Source organism: Haliotis rufescens, unplaced genomic scaffold (genome assembly GCF_023055435.1).
Source record: "Haliotis rufescens isolate VD_foot unplaced genomic scaffold, xgHalRufe1.0.p SCAF_14, whole genome shotgun sequence".
Taxonomy (NCBI): Eukaryota; Metazoa; Mollusca; class Gastropoda; order Lepetellida; family Haliotidae; genus Haliotis; species Haliotis rufescens.
This window is the reverse complement of record NW_025963824.1, coordinates 18,960,244-18,978,776: the sequence shown is the minus strand read 5'-3', so window position 1 is coordinate 18,978,776 and position 18,533 is coordinate 18,960,244. Positions and strand designations below refer to the sequence as shown.

Here is an 18,533-nt window from a genome sequence, read left to right as displayed (position 1 = left end):
GAAGGTGTTTGTGTCATGGTTGTAAGAGTGAAGGTGTGTGTGTCTTGTTGTAACAGTTGCCTACAACAATGAAGGTGTCCATGTCATGGTTGTAACAGTGGCCTATTATAGTGAAGGTGTCCATGTCATGGTTGTAACAGTGGCCTACTACAGTGAAGGTGTCCATGTCATGGTTGTAACAGTGGCCTACAACAGTGAAGGTGTGTGTGTCATGGTTGTAACAGTGAAGGTGTGTGTGTCTTGGTTGTAACAGTGGCCTACAACAGTGAAGGTGTGTGTGTCATGGTTGTAACAGTGAAGGTGTGTGTGTCTTGTTGTAACAGTGGCCTACTACAGTGAAGGTGTGTGTCATTAGCATTACCTTTCAATATTGTGTTAAGATGAACTCCCTCGAGTAGAAGGATGAACATGCTTATATCACTCATGAGGTAGGAGAACGGTACAAATATCTTTGTACTGAATGATAGATGAAGCATAAACGAATAAACACAAGTAACAGAAAAACAGACTTGTATATTTTCATGTCTGAGAGAACCAATCAATTCATTGTGGAAACATTCTTAGTTACTTACAGAACTTACTTTGATCTCCGTTATTATTATTTAAATTTAAATTAAAATGAGAAGATTAAATAAAGGAGTCTAATTCCTGATTCCTGAAAATTTCAGTGACTATGTACAATGCCTGAGCGAATCAGCCCGACTATAGACACTGACTGTAACATATCTATGTCGTGGGTAAAGGGTAATTAGCCTTTGTTTATTCAAACAAAGGTTTTCCTCAATCGGTTTCTAGGAGATATGCATTCTTTATATCTTACCTGAGAAGACATCATCACTGAACACATGGCAATGGACAGACTGGCTCCAGCAACCAATTTGACGTCTTTCTTCAGCAGGTCATGGCTGCTTAAACCTGCAACACAATCCAGATCCCCTACAGTGATGCTACATCTGGAAATGCTTGGAAATGTAAACTATTCATCATCTTCTGTTGCTCTATCATCTCAAGCACATTCCGAAACGAACTAACATGGGAAAGAAATAAGAATATTTCTGCTTTAGTACATGAAGGCAGTGTGATCTATGTCTCCTGGAAACTGTACACTACAATGTATGTTACAACCAGAGAGTGACTGGATTCATGTCTCCTGGAAACTGTACACTACAATGTATGTTACAACCAGAGAGTGACTGGATTCATGTCTCCTGGAAACTGTACACTACAATGTATGTTACAACCAGAGAGTGACTGGATTCATGTCTCCTGGAAACTGTACACTACAATGTATGTTACAACCAGAGAGTGACTGGATTCATGTCTCCTGGAAACTGTACACTACAATGTATGTTACAACCAGAGAGTGACTGGATTCATGTCTCCTGGAAACTGTACACTACAATGTATGTTACAACCAGGGAGTGACTGGATTCATGTCTCCTGGAAACTGTACACTACAATGTATGTTACAACCAGAGAGTGACTGGATTCATGTCTCCTGGAAACTGTACACTACAATGTATGTTACAACCAGAGAGTGACTGGATTCATGTCTCCTGGAAACTGTACACTACAATGTATGTTACAACCAGAGAGTGACTGGATTCATGTCTCCTGGAAACTGTACACTACAATGTATGTTACAACCAGAGAGTGACTGGATTCATGTCTCCTGGAAACTGTACACTACAATGTATGTTACAACCAGAGAGTGACTGGATTCATGTCTCCTGGAAACTGTACACTACAATGTATGTTACAACCAGAGAGTGACTGGATTCATGTCTCCTGGAAACTGTACACCACAATGTATGTTACAACCAGAGAGTGACTGGATTCATGTCTCCTGGAAACTGTACACTACAATGTATGTTACAACCAGAGAGTGACTGGATTCATGTCTCCTGGAAACTGTACACTACAATGTATGTTACAACCAGAGAGTGACTGGATTCATGTCTCCTGGAAACTGTACACTACAATGTATGTTACAACCAGAGAGTGACTGGATTCATGTCTCCTGGAAACTGTACACTACAATGTATGTTACAACCAGAGAGTGACTGGATTCATGTCTCCTGGAAACTGTACACAACAATGTATGTTACAACCAGAGAGTGACTGGATTCATGTCTCCTGGAAACTGTACACTACAATGTATGTTACAACCAGAGAGTGACTAGATTCATGTATTCTGGAAACTGTGCACTTCATTTGTTAGAACCAGCTGTTGACTGTGAAAACAAAGTCACAAAGTTCACAAAGCAAGCTAGTTCATGAACACTTCAAGAACACTTCATGAGTGAATATTAGTTCAGTAGTTCATAAAATATTCCTGACAAAAATGAAGAAAAAAATCAACAACAGATCATGTACGAAAACAAGTACAGCAGTTCATGAAAAATTCATAATAAAAATGAAGTACAAAATGTTTACATAATAAACATATTCCCATGTATAAAAGTATGCAATGAAAAATAATGGGAACTTGTGTGTACAATTGACATACATGTTCACACAAAAGAAATACTTTTTGCATTGATATCTGTATACATAAAGGCAACTGGATGTAAATATGTCCTCATAATGGCCTAAAATACACCATTTTAGGACCACGTTTGAAAATAATGTCTGTGGGAGCATGTCCCTGAGACTCTTCACACCTTGGTGCTCTCTTTAGGCCCTCTTGGTTCTCAGGCAATACACACATCATCATAAAATCTGCCACACGTATTGTTTTTATTTCCATTTTCAAAAAAATATATAAAATCCTAATATTTAAACACAATGCACAAACACAATTGAAAATGGAAACAAAAATGGAACATGCAATGATCTTTATGAAGATGTGGGCAGTGCCTGAGAACCAAGACTATTATTTTTTTTTTAAAAAAATATTTTGTTGGAAAGGGCAGTTCTGGAGAACGAGAGGAATGTTCTGTTAAAAATATAAAACTTTTAAAAATATGGAACACCCCAACAACAAATCGTAAAAAAGGAAGAATTGTTAAGATGCATATTCTTCTTTTTTTTCTCTTGCACAAGCTTGTGTGTACAATGTTCAAGCACAGGTCTTGACCTTCCAACCAGGAAAGTAACTATGTTGTTCATGAACAGTTCATGAATTTCAGTACTTGAACTATTCTTACTTTTGTAAAGTTGGGTTCAAGCACTGTTCTTGAACTGAATTGAGCAGTGCCAACTGATGTTCACAAACCGCTCATGAACAGTTCATGAACAATTATTCATGAATTGTTACAGTAACGTAAACTGTTGAGTTTAGAATTGAATTATGTCTCAAGGGATATTTTGACACAACCTAACAGCATGGAACTGCTTGCATAATATGAACAATTATAGATGCCCAGAAACCAGAAACCACATTACCGTATTCGACGTAATAAGCGCCCACGGCGATATTTGCTAATATATTGGCAAGTGAACAATCCCAATTAGCCCCCCTTCCGATTCATCAATGTACACAAGACTTATTTATTCGTGTATAATACGCACTCGCGTGTTATATGCATCCTTAATTATGGGCAATTAAATTCTAGAAAAATATATCTGTCGTATATAAACAGTTCAGACTGTCAGCATAAACCACGAAATTTATCTTTCAATTCTGTTTTTTCCACCAAAGTAATTCTAATAAGAGCCCCCTATTTCTAATTTTGAGAGCGCCCTGGGCGCTTGTTACGTCGAATACGGTAATACTAATTATATTAAAAAAAAGTCATTATCAATTGCAGGAGTTATCCTTGAACAAACAACTCCAGCAGTGTCACCATACATGACAATGACTACTGGGCAACATGATGAACAGCAGTGTCACCATACATGACAATGACTACTGGGCAACATGATGAACAGCAGTGTCACCATACATGACAATGACTACTGGGCAACATGATGAACAGCAGTGTCACCATACATGACAATGACTACTGGGCAACATGATGAACAGCAGTGTCACCATACATGACAATGACTACTGGGCTACATGATGAACAGCAGTGTCAGCATACATGACAATGACTACTGGGCAACATGATGAACAGCAGTGTCAGCATACATGACAATGACTACTGGGCAACATGATGAACAGCAGTGTCAGCATACATGACAATGACTACTGGGCAACATGATGAACAGCAGTGTCAGCATACATGACAATGACTACTGGGCAACATGATGAACAGCAGTGTCACCATACATGACAATGACTACTGGGCTACATGATGAACAGCAGTGTCAGCATACATGACAATGACTACTGGGCAACATGATGAACAGCAGTGTCACCATACATGACAATGACTACTGGGCAACATGATGAACAGCAGTGTCACCATACATGACAATGACTACTGGGCAACATGATGAACAGCAGTGTCACCATACATGACAATGACTACTGGGCAACATGATGAACAGCAGTGTCACCATACATGACAATGACTACTGGGCAACATGATGAACAGCAGTGTCACCATACATGACAATGACTACTGGGCAACATGATGAACAGCAGTGTCACCATACATGACAATGACTACTGGGCAACATGATGAACAGCAGTGTCACCATACATGACAATGACTACTGGGCAACATGATGAACAGCAGTGTCACCATACATGACAATGACTACTGGGCAACATGATGAACAGCAGTGTCAGCATACATGACAATGACTACTGGGCAACATGATGAACAGCAGTGTCAGCATACATGACAATGACTACTGGGCAACATGATGAACAGCAGTGTCAGCATACATGACAATGACTACTGGGCAACATGATGAACAGCAGTGTCAGCATACATGACAATGACTACTGGGCTACATGATGAACAGCAGTAGAATGGACTCAGACTTCCTGATTATACATACACAATGTTTCTGTGACTCTCATCACAACATAATATTTAAAACTTCTAGAGTTCTAGATGGGTTGATTACATCAAGTGGCCCTGTCAACTTACCACTGACATCTGTCTTGGCCTGGTGTATGCCATCAAATAGGGCCTGCGTATCTACTTGCGGCAGGATCAGTTTGAGTGTGTCTATGGCAGCTACGTCTCTGGCGGTGGTCTTGCCTGCTGCTTCACTCATGTTGATGGTGTCAGTGAGTATAGTTCCTGAAACCACCAGAAGATCCACTTGCTACCTTATACCTATTGATATGTTAATGTGTCACTGTCACAATGCCATTAGGCCATGCCCTATAACACAGACCTGTCAACTCTCCCGCAATTTGATGAAATCTCCCAGTCTCCTGCATGAGTATCTTTCTCCCGCAAAACAGCATTTTTCATTAGTTTACAACTTTGCCTCCATTGCCCCATGAGTAAAAACAAAGAACAGGAAGTTACGATTGTGGAAATCTAGAAGTAAGAAGTAAGTCTTCTGCTTAATGCATGTGATACCTCCAAATCTGTCCGGAATGGTCCTTGGTTAGTGACCCTCATCACGGTTACCCGCAGGGGGCCCATGTGATCCAGATGGGCCTTTGTGCAGTAATCAACTGGTAATTGACTCCATATGGTGAACGATTTAACAATGTAAGATGTAAAGAAAACTCGGATGGTCCTAACAGGTACCTGAAGAGTTGAATGAATAATCAGCCGAGTACCTAGTACTTCCTGAAATCAACTATTCTCTTCATGTTCTCAGCATGTTTATTCCTGCATAATTTAATAACGTAGATATATAAATGAATTTATTGGTTATCAGATTTATCAGAAAATATGTTAAAATGTCAACAACCTCAAAATTATGACATTGAACTCACGGAAATAAAAACAAAATATGACCAGCAAGTGCCATCTCCAGAAACACAACATGCGTGACTGGTTAATTCGGTAGTTGAAATACATATAGAGTAACATGATCAAGGTTCCTCATAGACATAGGGTTTCAAAGCCAAAGTTTAAGCAAAACTAATGTTATTTTAACTTTTGGCTGACATCGTGACCTGTCTCCCCCTAAATATCAACACTGCAAAGAATTGTGACAAAATCTATCATGTGATTATTTGACACAAATTGATTGGCTAATCTAATTTACATACAACAGCACTAGTCAACCAATGAGAGTTATACACGTTGAGATCAGAAAGGTCAACAATGACAACAGGCACATTTCCAAAAATGGGATACATTTTTGTGAAATGGAATAACTGCTTGGCATCTCTTTTAACGCTTTGTCAAGGCTATCAAACACAAGCAAAGTGTATGAACTCAACCGGGATGAGAAGAAGAATGATTGACAACATCAATAAGAGAATCTTCGAACCAAAACCCTACATCACAAATGCCAAGGACAGAGGTGGGCGGAATAAAGGTTAGCGACACCATGTGTAACAGCTCTGCCTTGTGGCAACTTTGATGTTGAAAACCAAGGGCTCTTCGGACAAGCAAATCCACCCTCCAAAAGGGTCCTTGGTCTGGGAACCTAAATAATGACAAGAAACAAAGGAGGGACATTCCAGTGATTATCCTGTATGTTCAGGATATAGAGTACCGAGTTGCAAGAGCCGGGGAAAGTATTGTCAATCCGTGCTGGTGAGTAGCCATCTGTTGCGCCAGGACCAAGGGATCGAACCAACTGGTGTAGACCCTAAACATCAGTGACTAAGAAAACAACCCTACGTAATGGCAGTCAGAGTACAATTGCTGTGCAGGTCCATGATAGAGGCAACGGCTCTCGTCTCATGGATTGGACGTCACTGGAAGAGGCAATCCAGTGAAAGCATAGGTTCAGAGTATCGTTGAGAAGAGTCAAAAAGAGACAGTGTGCGGGAGTCTTCCGTGGTGCCCACTATGAAAATTGGGATGAAGAATCTCTTACGGGTGCATCGAAATAGTTCGCAGCCTCTAGGTAGATACAGAGTGCTCTAACTGGGCATCAGGAGATGTCGTCATGGTCATCTAGGTTGAGGATGGGTGCCAAGGACGGGATGGTAAACAAACAGTCTGGATGTCCCGGAAGCTGATACTTCACGAATAAATCCCAGTGTAGTCCCAGAAAGATCTTCCCATTCTGTGTTTCTCAAAGTAGACCCGGTTCTAGAGCATGGATCTTGCTCATTCTAGTAGTTGAAAAAAACATCTTAAGTCCTTTTCGCCAGGTGGTTCATATTCTGCAGAGGTCAGATGCCAAAGGATGACAGCAAGATCCCAAGTGGGAGACAGGAGTCAAGATGACTGGTCAGCCAACTTGTAGAAACGAATGAGGGACTGTAGTTCAGCAAACCGTGGAGCTCTAGATGCAGTTGTATTGGCATTGACAGGGTTGATCACCGCGAGATTAAAAGCCAAGGTTGAGCCCTAGGTTTCCAAGTCAATCTCAGCGACCTGTTGAGGAGAGAGAGCAGGCAGGTTGGTGATATCACAAGCTCAACAAAAGGTTTTGAATGCATTCCACTGATGGTCATATAGGATCTAGGTAGAGGTATAGTGAGCCTCAGAGATGGTTGTGGCTACTCGGGCAAAAAGGCATAGGTACTGAGGTACTCCCACAAGATGACCAGATCATCATGGATCTGGCACAGTGTTGAACCAGGATGCGAAGCAGCTGACGTCTGGACCTGGGCAGAGGCTGCAAAGTCACCGAAAAATTGTTGGGTGAAGACGTCATCCCGTCGATGGCGATTGGTTTGGTCGGGATAGGAAGTTGGCTAAGATTCCAAGGACATGCCTCGCTTGGACCTGATTGTTCAACCTGATGTTGATCAAGTGGATGTCGAGCATCAGTGAAGAGGGACGTCGACTTCGTAGAGCCCAGTGACTGATATACCAGATGAAGGTCGGAAGGCTTGGCACTGAGGGTTGGAATCATAGGAGCGGGAGCAAACTGGGCATCGTAAACGATCCTCATAACAGGTGGACTATTGATCCACCGAAACTATATATAATAACTATCTTCTGAAAGATGGTGATAATCATGACGAGCAGGAGTGGTCCGTGATGTGACAGTAGTGTTGAAACTCCTTTGACGAAACGTTGTGATAGAGAACCATGCAATGTAGGCGTCAATACTCTACTGATGCCAACATAAGTGGGTTTGTCATAATGTCCTGACACTCACTACGGAAAACATCACTGCATCAGAACATTGAGGATTGTATCCTTGCTGAGACTGGTATCCTCTCCTACGCATGAAGTGAGAGGGGACAAATTCCTGATCCCACCATAGTTAATCTGATCCAGGTGAAACATCGGTGATTGAGTGAGGGAGTGAGCAACACACATATGTAGCAATATTCCAACAAGATCATGTTAATTCTTGATGCTGTGAAAAATGAATCACAAAGTACATCCTCCTTAATCGAGACGGAAGTGTTGGTTGATATGTGGTCTTGAAAAAAGGCACAATAACATGGACAGCCTATATGCTTAGGTTTCTTTGTTGAAAGTACAAAATTATTCAACGAAACTATGAATCCCCGTCCACCGAATACGTGGTAATAGTGAAGGCAGGTTATAAATCTGACTCAGAGTGTTGGAGACATTACTGACATCATTAATAGATAAAACATGCGTCCCGATATCGATGTTGATCTTTTTTCCCTGAGGAGAGGGATATTGACGTCGCTTTCCTTGATGACCAGAATTGATACCAGCGGCCAAGGATCAACATTCTGAGGAACAGTGACAGCTGAACTAAGAACTAACAGTCTGTGAGGGAACCAGTGTGGACATCAAAGTAACAAGAGAAAGTACCACAGGTTGCCCCGGGTGATTCTGGAGGGCAGAGGTCACTGCCTGCAAGAATGATTCTAGGTTCGGGGACGGATCATTAGCCTGGTCTCAATGGTCCCATGAGGTATGGAGTGAAGGGAGCATCACAGAACAGATGGACCCGGACAAGGTAGGAGGAATAACCATGCCAAGGAGCATAACTGCTGTACTGATAGGGATCTCAAGCACGCAACTCTGGTCGATGATGATCGTAGAAGCCAACTGACGATGCCAATCCATGTAACTGGAGGATTGGGAGCGACCAACAGGAGAAGAACGTTTAACCGAGTCTGTATAGGAACCATCCTCTGAGTCACTTCGAACGGCTGTGGGAGGTGAATCAGCAGTGTCCTTGCGTGAACGTCGATCCCTAGAAGGTCGATCTCCAAACTGTCAAACCTGAACATAACACGAAGACTGGTAGCAGACATTCTAGGAGCGATAAGAGGATTGGTCAAAGGCGTATCCGTGGCATGTTTGGACGCATCGACAGAAGAGAGAACCTGCGAACGACTGATGTAGCTGGTGGTTCCCACGTAGACGGGGACCGGATGCTTCAGGAACGGATTGTTGAGCCGGGACAGTTGAGACAGCGTAACTGACGGCTAGGGAACGTCTATGGGTGCAGATTGCTCTAACGTTGGCAAGGTAACACGTGCACTAGGATCAGATGGCTCCTTCTTTATGGCAGGAACATCGTCAGTAAGCAAGCTATCCAATACGCAATTGTCTTCAACAGATAAACACAAATCAATATAAGACAAGGATGGTATCGTAGATTTCAGAGGTGGTTTCACAGCTGTTACACTGGAAGAGACAGCTACCACTGATCAACATTATGTTTTTGGAATAATGTAGGTAACTACAAGAGGCGTCCTCCGAGAGGTGAGAACACTGGTCTTGGTTGATCTTGGTCTGTTCCCGTCTCCTCCGTTTTTATCGTAGGTGTACTACCAAGCAAGAGGTACCTGTAACAAAAAAGACATGAACATGGATTCTCCATATTCCAAAAACACGTCTCCACAGTGTGAAAGAGAATGAGTTAGGAGATATACACACGATCAGTTTGTGTAAGGTTACTGAGCATTCAGCAGATAATTGACCTAGTTATTGGTCAGTAACCAGAGGGATACTGGGGTGCGTTCGGGTGAAGTGTTTTGTTTTCAAAGCTTGAAACATGGTTCAAACACGTTTCCAACATAGGATCGAAGAAGAAAGAAGAAATGCATAGTGTGAGATAGCATGTTCAGGAGTTTAACAATTGAATATTTTAAAAAAATTATTTACTATTGTTTTAAAATATTTCTTTTCTTAAAAACAATAAAAATATAGGTTGTCAGTTATCCTCTTCAATTGCTAATTACAAGTTTTAATAATTCTCCCCCTCTGCAGGCAAATCTACCCCATTGTCATGATGAGGAGTTAACAGGTCTACTGATAATGCATTGATAACTTAAAAAAAGAAAAGAATTGGTTCTCAGGCAATGGCTTTTGAAAATAAAATTGAGGCGGGCGGTTTTTTTTTTGTTTTTGTTGGTTGTTCAAGCTTGTATGTATCAAAAAAATGTTAAGTTCTTTTTTAAGTACTGTAATTTTTTAAAGCATTTCACTGCCAGGGTTGTGTGTTCGACACGCAGAATATTTGAAGATATTTTTTTGGGGGGGAATGAAAATATAAACAAAACTTTAAATCAGGTTCAATACACGAGCCAAATTGTGACGTTTCCTTGGTCTAACTGTGGCAACTAGTGGTACACAATAGATGGCAATTACCTAGGAGAAGTGTTGCCACGGTTGTATCAAGTATGAATGTGTCATCTCTTGCTATTTCCTCTGTGACCAGTGTACAGCATGACCCCACGAGGTCAATGGTGCATGACACTCTGAAACACAAACAACCTTCATGGACAACAAGAACAATTTAACAAGTGTGGTTTATCTAATATAGTTGCAAAGTAATTTTTCAATAGAGAATTGGGAGCAAGGAGCCCATGACAGCAGCTTCTAGTGCATATATATACTTGCCTAAAAAAGAAACACAGATTTGGTTTTCCATAGATACATTCTGTGACTGCTATAAAAGTGTTACGAGGGACATGTGTGAGTTCAGATGATAACAAAGTGAAACAGAATTCATCAAATGTGGTGACTTAAATAGCCTTGTGAAGAAAAACAAAACTCATTTTTTTTTAAATATATTCACTTATTGAACATTGACATGACAAAAACACACTAAAGCCAGGCATGCTATTTTGTCAATGAAAATAAAATACAATAGTTTAATAATAAGTTTTACCTGGTGCTGTAACCATAATTCCACTCTTGATTGAATGGAAGCAAAGCTTATTGACAGAAACTGACAAGCTGAGCATCACTTACGATGTTACCTTAAGGACACAACAAAATGAACATTGTATCTACACATTGAATCTAGTGTAATCTGTCTTAGTCCACTTGTCTACTGCTGTTTGCTGACATAACAGGCAAGCATATGACCAACGTGTGGCCTGTGGATCTATCAAGTAATTAAATTATTTAAACCTGAGGACACTTTAGAAAGTGCAAGATACAAGGGAGCTACTTTTCATTGTCTGGTTGTGTGGAAATAGTACCTCTTGTCCAAGTGCTTCTCTACTGGTCGATGGTCAATCACACAGACAACATACTGGTCCAGGGGGGACAACTGGGTCCTCAGCACATGGTGGTCAACCAATGTGAGTTGGAGGTGTGGAGCAAGTGATGCAAGGTCCACATCATCAGCAAAAGTGAGGAGGTCTGGAGGTATATCATGCCTACCCAGGAGGTATGTGATCTCTGTGTGGAGTTGGTACTGGCACCGTGGGATGGCAAGAACCGGAACAAACAAGCAGTCAGTGGTGCCAGTCTGAAACATAGTTAACATACAGGCAGTCAGTGGTGACAGTCTGAAACATAGTTAACATACAGGCAGTCAGTGGTGACAGTCTGAAACAGAGTTAACATACAGGCAGTCAGTGGTGCCAGTCTGAAACATAGTTAACATACAGGCAGTCAGTGGTGCCAGTCTGAAACATAGTTAACATACAGGCAGTCAGTGGTGCCAGTCTGAAACACAGTTAACATACAGTTAGTCAGAGAGACCAGTCTGAAACATAGTTAACATACAGGCAGTCAGTGGTGCCAGTCTGAAACATAGTTATAACATACAGGCAGTCAGTGGTGCCAGTCTGAAACATAGTTAACATACAGGCAGTCAGTGGTGCTAGTCTGAAACAAAGTTATAACATACAGACAGTCAGTGGTGCCAGTCTGAAACATAGTTAACATACAGGAAATCAGTGATGCCAGTCTGAAACATAGTTAAAACACACAGACAGTCAGTGGTGCCAGTCTGAAACATAGTTAACATACAGTTAGTCAGTGGTGCTAGTCTGGAACAGAGGGAACATACAGGCAGTCAGTGGTGCTAGTCTGAAACAAAGTTATAACATACAGACAGTCAGTGGTGCCAGTCTGAAACATAGTTAACATACAGGAAATCAGTGATGCCAGTCTGAAACATAGTTATAACATACAGACAGTCAGTGGTGCCAGTCTGAAACATAGTTAACATACAGTTAGTCAGTGGTGCTAGTCTGGAACAGAGGGAACATACAGGCAGTCAGTGGGGCACGTCAGAAAAATAGTGAACATACAGGCAGTCACTGATGCCAGTCTGAAACATAGTTAACATACAGGCAGTCAGTGGCGCCAGCCTGGAACAGAGGGAACATACAGGCAGTCAGTGGTGTTAGTCTGGAACAGAGGGAACATACAGGCAGTCATCAGCGCAAGTCTGGAACAGAAGGAACATACAGGCAGTCAGTGGCGCCAGCTTGGAACAGAGGGAACATACAGGCAGTCAGAGGTGCCAGCCTGGAACAGAGGGAACATACAGGCAGTCAGTGGTGTTAGTCTGGAACAGAGGGAACATACAGGCAGTCATCAGGGCAAGTCTGGAACAGAAGGAACATACAGGCAGTCAGTGGCGCCAGCTTGGAACAGAGGGAACATACAGGCAGTCAGAGGTGCCAGTCTGAAACATAGTCAACATACAGACAGTCAGAGGTGCTGGTCTGAAACATAGTTAACATACAGGCAGTCAGTGGCGCCAGTCTGGAACAGAAGGAACATAATGCAGTCAGTGTTGCCAGTCTGAAACATAGTTTACATGCAGGCAGTCAGTGGCGCCAGTTTGAAACATAGTTATAACATACAGGCAGTCAGTGGCGCCAGTTTGAAACATAGTTATAACATACAGGCAGTCAGTGGTGCCAGTCTGAAACATAGTTAACATACAGGCAGTCAGTGATGCCAGTCTGAAACATAGTTAACATATGTGTTAGTCTGGAACAGAGGGAACATACAGGCAGTCAGTGGTGCTAGTCAGGAACAGAAGGAACATACAGACAGTCAGTGGCGCCAGCCTGGAACAGAGGGAACATACAGGCAGTCAGTGGTGCTAGTCTGGAACAGAGAGAATATACAGGAAGGCAGTGGTGCTAGTCAGGAACAGAAGGAACATACAGACAGTCAGTGGTGCCAGCCGGGAACAGAGGGAACATACAGGCAGTCAGTGGTGCTAGTCTAGAACAGAGGGAACATACAGGCAGTCAGTGGTGCTAGTCTGGAAGAGAGAGAATATACAGAAAGGCAGTGGTGCTAGTCAGGAACAGAAGGAACATACAGACAGTCAATGGCGCCAGTCAGGAACAGAAGAAACATACAGACAGTCAATGGCGCCAGCCTGGAACAGAGGGAACATACAGGCAGTCAGTGGTGTTAGTCTGGAACAGAGGGAACATACAGACAGTCAGTGATGTTAGTCTGGAACAGAGGGAACATACAGGCAGTCAGTGGTGCTAGTCTGGAACAGAAGGAACATACAGACAGTCAGTGGCGCCAGCCTGGAACAGAGGGAACATACAGGCAGTCAGTGGTGTTAGTCTGGAACAGAGGGAACATACAGGCAGTCAGTGATGTTAGTCTGGAACAGAAGGAACATACAGACAGTCAGTGGCGCCAGCCTGGAACAGAGGGAACATACAGGCAGTCAGTGGTGTGAGTCTGGAACAGAGGGAACATACAGACAGTCAGTGATGTTAGTCTGGAACAGAGGGAACATACAGGCAGTCAGTGGCGCCAGCCTGGAACAGAGGGAACATACAGGCAGTTAGTGGTGCCAATCTGAAACGTAGTTAACATACAGTTAGTCAGTGGTGCTTGTCTGGAACAGAGGAAACATACAGGCAGTCAGTGGCGCACGTCAGAAAAATAGTGAACATACAGGCAGTCAGTGATGCCAGTCTGAAACATAGTTAACATACAGGCAGTCAGTGGTGTTAGTCTGGAACAGAGGGAACATACAGGCAGTCATCAGCGCAAGTCTGGAACAGAAGGAACATACAGGCAGTCAGTGGCGCCAGCTTGGAACAGAGGGAACATACAGGCAGTCAGAGGTGCCAGTCTGGATTAGAGGGAACATACACGCAGTCAGTGGTGCCAATCTGAAACATAGTTAACATACAGGCAGTCAGTGGTGCCAGTCTGGAACAGAAGGAACATACAGGCAGTCAGTGGTGCCTGACTGGAACAGAAGGAACATACAGGCAGTCAGTGGTGCCAGACTGGAACAGAAGGAACATACAGGCAGACAGTGGTGCTAGTCTGGAACAGAAGGAACATACAGGCAGTCAGTGGTGCCAGACTGGAACAGAAGGAACATACAGGCAGTCAGTGGTGCCAGACTGGAACAGAGGGAACATACAGGCAGTCAGTGGTGCCAGACTGGAACAGAAGGAACATACAGGCAGTCAGTGGTGCTAGTCTGGAACAGAAGGAACATACAGGCAGTCAGTGGTGCCAGTCTGGAACAGAGGGAACATACAGGCAGTCAGTGGTGTTAGTCTGGAACAGAAGGAACATACAGGCAGTCAGTGGTGCTAGTCTCGAACAGAAGGAACATACAGGCAGTCAGTGGTGCCAGACTGGAACAGAAGGAACATACAGGCAGTCAGTGGTGCCAGACTGGAACAGAGGGAACATACAGGCAGTCAGTGGTGCCAGACTGGAACAGAAGGAACATACAGGCAGTCAGTGGTGCCTGACTGGAACAGAAGGAACATACAGGCAGTCAGTGGTGCTAGTCTGGAACAGAAGGAACATACAGGCAGTCAGTGATGTGAGTCTGGAACAGAGGGAACATACAGACAGTCAGTGATGTTAGTCTGGAACAGAGGGAACATACAGGCAGTCAGTGGCGCCAGCCTGGAACAGAGGGAACATACAGGCAGTTAGTGGTGCCAATCTGAAACGTAGTTAACATACAGTTAGTCAGTGGTGCTTGTCTGGAACAGAGGAAACATACAGGCAGTCAGTGGCGCACGTCAGAAAAATAGTGAACATACAGGCAGTCAGTGATGCCAGTCTGAAACATAGTTAACATACAGGCAGTCAGTGGTGTTAGTCTGGAACAGAGGGAACATACAGGCAGTCATCAGCGCAAGTCTGGAACAGAAGGAACATACAGGCAGTCAGTGGCGCCAGCTTGGAACAGAGGGAACATACAGGCAGTCAGAGGTGCCAGTCTGGATTAGAGGGAACATACACGCAGTCAGTGGTGCCAATCTGAAACATAGTTAACATACAGGCAGTCAGTGGTGCCAGTCTGGAACAGAAGGAACATACAGGCAGTCAGTGGTGCCTGACTGGAACAGAAGGAACATACAGGCAGTCAGTGGTGCCAGACTGGAACAGAAGGAACATACAGGCAGACAGTGGTGCTAGTCTGGAACAGAAGGAACATACAGGCAGTCAGTGGTGCCAGACTGGAACAGAAGGAACATACAGGCAGTCAGTGGTGCCAGACTGGAACAGAGGGAACATACAGGCAGTCAGTGGTGCCAGACTGGAACAGAAGGAACATACAGGCAGTCAGTGGTGCTAGTCTGGAACAGAAGGAACATACAGGCAGTCAGTGGTGCCAGTCTGGAACAGAGGGAACATACAGGCAGTCAGTGGTGTTAGTCTGGAACAGAAGGAACATACAGGCAGTCAGTGGTGCTAGTCAGGAACAGAAGGAACATACAGACAGTCAGTGGCGCCAGCCTGGAACAGAGGGAACATACAGGCAGTCAGTGGTGCTAGTCTGGAACAGAGAGAATATACAGGAAGGCAGTGGTGCTAGTCAGGAACAGAAGGAACATACAGACAGTCAGTGGTGCCAGCCGGGAACAGAGGGAACATACAGGCAGTCAGTGGTGCTAGTCTAGAACAGAGGGAACATACAGGCAGTCAGTGGTGCTAGTCTGGAAGAGAGAGAATATACAGAAAGGCAGTGGTGCTAGTCAGGAACAGAAGGAACATACAGACAGTCAATGGCGCCAGTCAGGAACAGAAGAAACATACAGACAGTCAATGGCGCCAGCCTGGAACAGAGGGAACATACAGGCAGTCAGTGGTGTTAGTCTGGAACAGAGGGAACATACAGACAGTCAGTGATGTTAGTCTGGAACAGAGGGAACATACAGGCAGTCAGTGGTGCTAGTCTGGAACAGAAGGAACATACAGACAGTCAGTGGCGCCAGCCTGGAACAGAGGGAACATACAGGCAGTCAGTGGTGTTAGTCTGGAACAGAGGGAACATACAGGCAGTCAGTGATGTTAGTCTGGAACAGAAGGAACATACAGACAGTCAGTGGCGCCAGCCTGGAACAGAGGGAACATACAGGCAGTCAGTGGTGTGAGTCTGGAACAGAGGGAACATACAGACAGTCAGTGATGTTAGTCTGGAACAGAGGGAACATACAGGCAGTCAGTGGCGCCAGCCTGGAACAGAGGGAACATACAGGCAGTTAGTGGTGCCAATCTGAAACGTAGTTAACATACAGTTAGTCAGTGGTGCTTGTCTGGAACAGAGGAAACATACAGGCAGTCAGTGGCGCACGTCAGAAAAATAGTGAACATACAGGCAGTCAGTGATGCCAGTCTGAAACATAGTTAACATACAGGCAGTCAGTGGTGTTAGTCTGGAACAGAGGGAACATACAGGCAGTCATCAGCGCAAGTCTGGAACAGAAGGAACATACAGGCAGTCAGTGGCGCCAGCTTGGAACAGAGGGAACATACAGGCAGTCAGAGGTGCCAGTCTGGATTAGAGGGAACATACACGCAGTCAGTGGTGCCAATCTGAAACATAGTTAACATACAGGCAGTCAGTGGTGCCAGTCTGGAACAGAAGGAACATACAGGCAGTCAGTGGTGCCTGACTGGAACAGAAGGAACATACAGGCAGTCAGTGGTGCCAGACTGGAACAGAAGGAACATACAGGCAGACAGTGGTGCTAGTCTGGAACAGAAGGAACATACAGGCAGTCAGTGGTGCCAGACTGGAACAGAAGGAACATACAGGCAGTCAGTGGTGCCAGACTGGAACAGAGGGAACATACAGGCAGTCAGTGGTGCCAGACTGGAACAGAAGGAACATACAGGCAGTCAGTGGTGCTAGTCTGGAACAGAAGGAACATACAGGCAGTCAGTGGTGCCAGTCTGGAACAGAGGGAACATACAGGCAGTCAGTGGTGTTAGTCTGGAACAGAAGGAACATACAGGCAGTCAGTGGTGCTAGTCTCGAACAGAAGGAACATACAGGCAGTCAGTGGTGCCAGACTGGAACAGAAGGAACATACAGGCAGTCAGTGGTGCCAGACTGGAACAGAGGGAACATACAGGCAGTCAGTGGTGCCAGACTGGAACAGAAGGAACATACAGGCAGTCAGTGGTGCCTGACTGGAACAGAAGGAACATACAGGCAGTCAGTGGTGCTAGTCTGGAACAGAAGGAACATACAGGCAGTCAGTGATGTGAGTCTGGAACAGAGGGAACATACAGACAGTCAGTGATGTTAGTCTGGAACAGAGGGAACATACAGGCAGTCAGTGGCGCCAGCCTGGAACAGAGGGAACATACAGGCAGTTAGTGGTGCCAATCTGAAACGTAGTTAACATACAGTTAGTCAGTGGTGCTTGTCTGGAACAGAGGAAACATACAGGCAGTCAGTGGCGCACGTCAGAAAAATAGTGAACATACAGGCAGTCAGTGATGCCAGTCTGAAACATAGTTAACATACAGGCAGTCAGTGGTGTTAGTCTGGAACAGAGGGAACATACAGGCAGTCATCAGCGCAAGTCTGGAACAGAAGGAACATACAGGCAGTCAGTGGCGCCAGCTTGGAACAGAGGGAACATACAGGCAGTCAGAGGTGCCAGTCTGGATTAGAGGGAACATACACGCAGTCAGTGGTGCCAATCTGAAACATAGTTAACATACAGGCAGTCAGTGGTGCCAGTCTGGAACAGAAGGAACATACAGGCAGTCAGTGGTGCCTGACTGGAACAGAAGGAACATACAGGCAGTCAGTGGTGCCAGACTGGAACAGAAGGAACATACAGGCAGACAGTGGTGCTAGTCTGGAACAGAAGGAACATACAGGCAGTCAGTGGTGCCAGACTGGAACAGAAGGAACATACAGGCAGTCAGTGGTGCCAGACTGGAACAGAGGGAACATACAGGCAGTCAGTGGTGCCAGACTGGAACAGAAGGAACATACAGGCAGTCAGTGGTGCTAGTCTGGAACAGAAGGAACATACAGGCAGTCAGTGGTGCCAGTCTGGAACAGAGGGAACATACAGGCAGTCAGTGGTGTTAGTCTGGAACAGAAGGAACATACAGGCAGTCAGTGGTGCTAGTCTCGAACAGAAGGAACATACA

General features: G+C 44.3%; 1 protein-coding gene across 4 annotated transcripts in view; it reads right to left on the bottom strand.

Moving 5' to 3' along the window:
• Positions 1-18,533, bottom strand: part of LOC124123071 (protein prune homolog 2-like) — a 192,418-nt gene that overhangs the window by 140,923 nt on the left and 32,962 nt on the right. For all 4 annotated transcript variants that reach the window (XM_048395103.1, XM_048395102.1, XM_048395106.1 and 1 more), the window contains exons 4-7: positions 11,360-11,631; positions 10,521-10,630; positions 4,989-5,144; positions 821-915 (exon numbers count right to left, since the gene is read on the bottom strand). In XM_048395103.1, the coding sequence (XP_048251060.1) occupies positions 821-915; positions 4,989-5,144; positions 10,521-10,630; positions 11,360-11,631 (633 nt within the window). The remainder of the gene's footprint in view (positions 1-820; positions 916-4,988; positions 5,145-10,520; positions 10,631-11,359; positions 11,632-18,533) is intronic.